At 65.0% G+C, this 998-nt stretch overlaps 1 protein-coding gene across 1 annotated transcript; it reads right to left on the bottom strand.

The window, feature by feature from the left end:
• Positions 1-5: 5 nt before the first annotated feature.
• Positions 6-862, bottom strand: LOC104542313 (calcium/calmodulin-dependent protein kinase type 1-like; the record flags this gene model as incomplete). The annotated part of the gene is made up of 4 exons (XM_010186571.1): positions 6-119; positions 202-340; positions 411-485; positions 731-862. Coding segments are annotated over 4 exons (460 nt in total), but the record flags the coding sequence as incomplete, so codon positions are not given.
• Between the last annotated feature and the right edge of the window lie 136 nt (positions 863-998).

Below are 998 nucleotides of genomic sequence, written 5' to 3' on the forward strand. Positions count from 1 at the left end.
CCAGGGGTGCCGCAGGCCGTGGCCATGACGCTGCCACAGCCCTCGATTTTGGAGAGCCCGAAGTCGCTGATCATGATCTTGGAGTCCTCGTCCAGGCTGTAATAGAGCAGGTTCTCGGGCTGCGGGGAGGAGGGGTCAGGGAGGGGGTGACACCGGAGTCCCCTCCCCGGCACCACACCCCCTCACCCAGCCAGCGCTCACCTTCAGGTCGCGGTGGACGCTGCCCATGCGGTGCAGGTACTTGACGGCGTCCAGGATCTGCCGGATCAGGGCGCTGGCGTCCCGCTCGGTGTAGAAGCCCTTCTCCACGATGCGATCGAAGAGCTCTCCCCCCGAAACCCTGTGAGGAGCAGGCAGCACCCGTCAGTATGGCCCCTCCAGACTCCCCCACGCCCCCCGGCATCACTCACAGCTGCATGATGAGGTAGAGGTGGGTGCTGCTCTCGTAGATGTCATCCAAGGCCACAATGTTGGGGTGCTTGATCCTGCGAGAGGGAGATTTGGGGAGGTGAGGGGGCTCCCATCTGCCCCCCTACCCCCCCCAACCCCAGCCCTGCCTGGGCAGCGAGCAGCCGGGCTCAGCCCTGCGGGGCATCACGCGCTGCCAGCTATTTTGGGCACTACCGATAACGCCCGGCAATGGGTGCTGGTGACAGGGAGCTGTGCTTGGGGGGTGGGAGCACAGAATGGGATCCCCCCCCTCCCAACCTGGTGCCGGGCCAGCCCCTACTTGTGGAGGACGGCGATCTCATTCTCGATGCTGCTCTCCTTCCCCTCCAGCGCCTTCTTGGCAATGCACTTGATGGCCACCAGCTTCCGCGTCGCCTTCTCCTCCGCCAGGACCACCTCGGAAAAGGCGCCCCTGGGGACAGAGAGGTGAGGGTTGAGCCAGGAGATGCCGCGATTGCCACGGCAACGGGCAGAAAGTGCAGCTATTTACAGGAAAAAAGCGAGCGGGGGACGGCCGGACACGGAGACGGGAACGGGAATGGGGCGCT

Source organism: Mesitornis unicolor, unplaced genomic scaffold, assembly GCF_000695765.1.
Source record: "Mesitornis unicolor isolate BGI_N332 unplaced genomic scaffold, ASM69576v1 scaffold36656, whole genome shotgun sequence".
NCBI lineage: Eukaryota > Metazoa > Chordata > Aves > Mesitornithiformes > Mesitornithidae > Mesitornis > Mesitornis unicolor.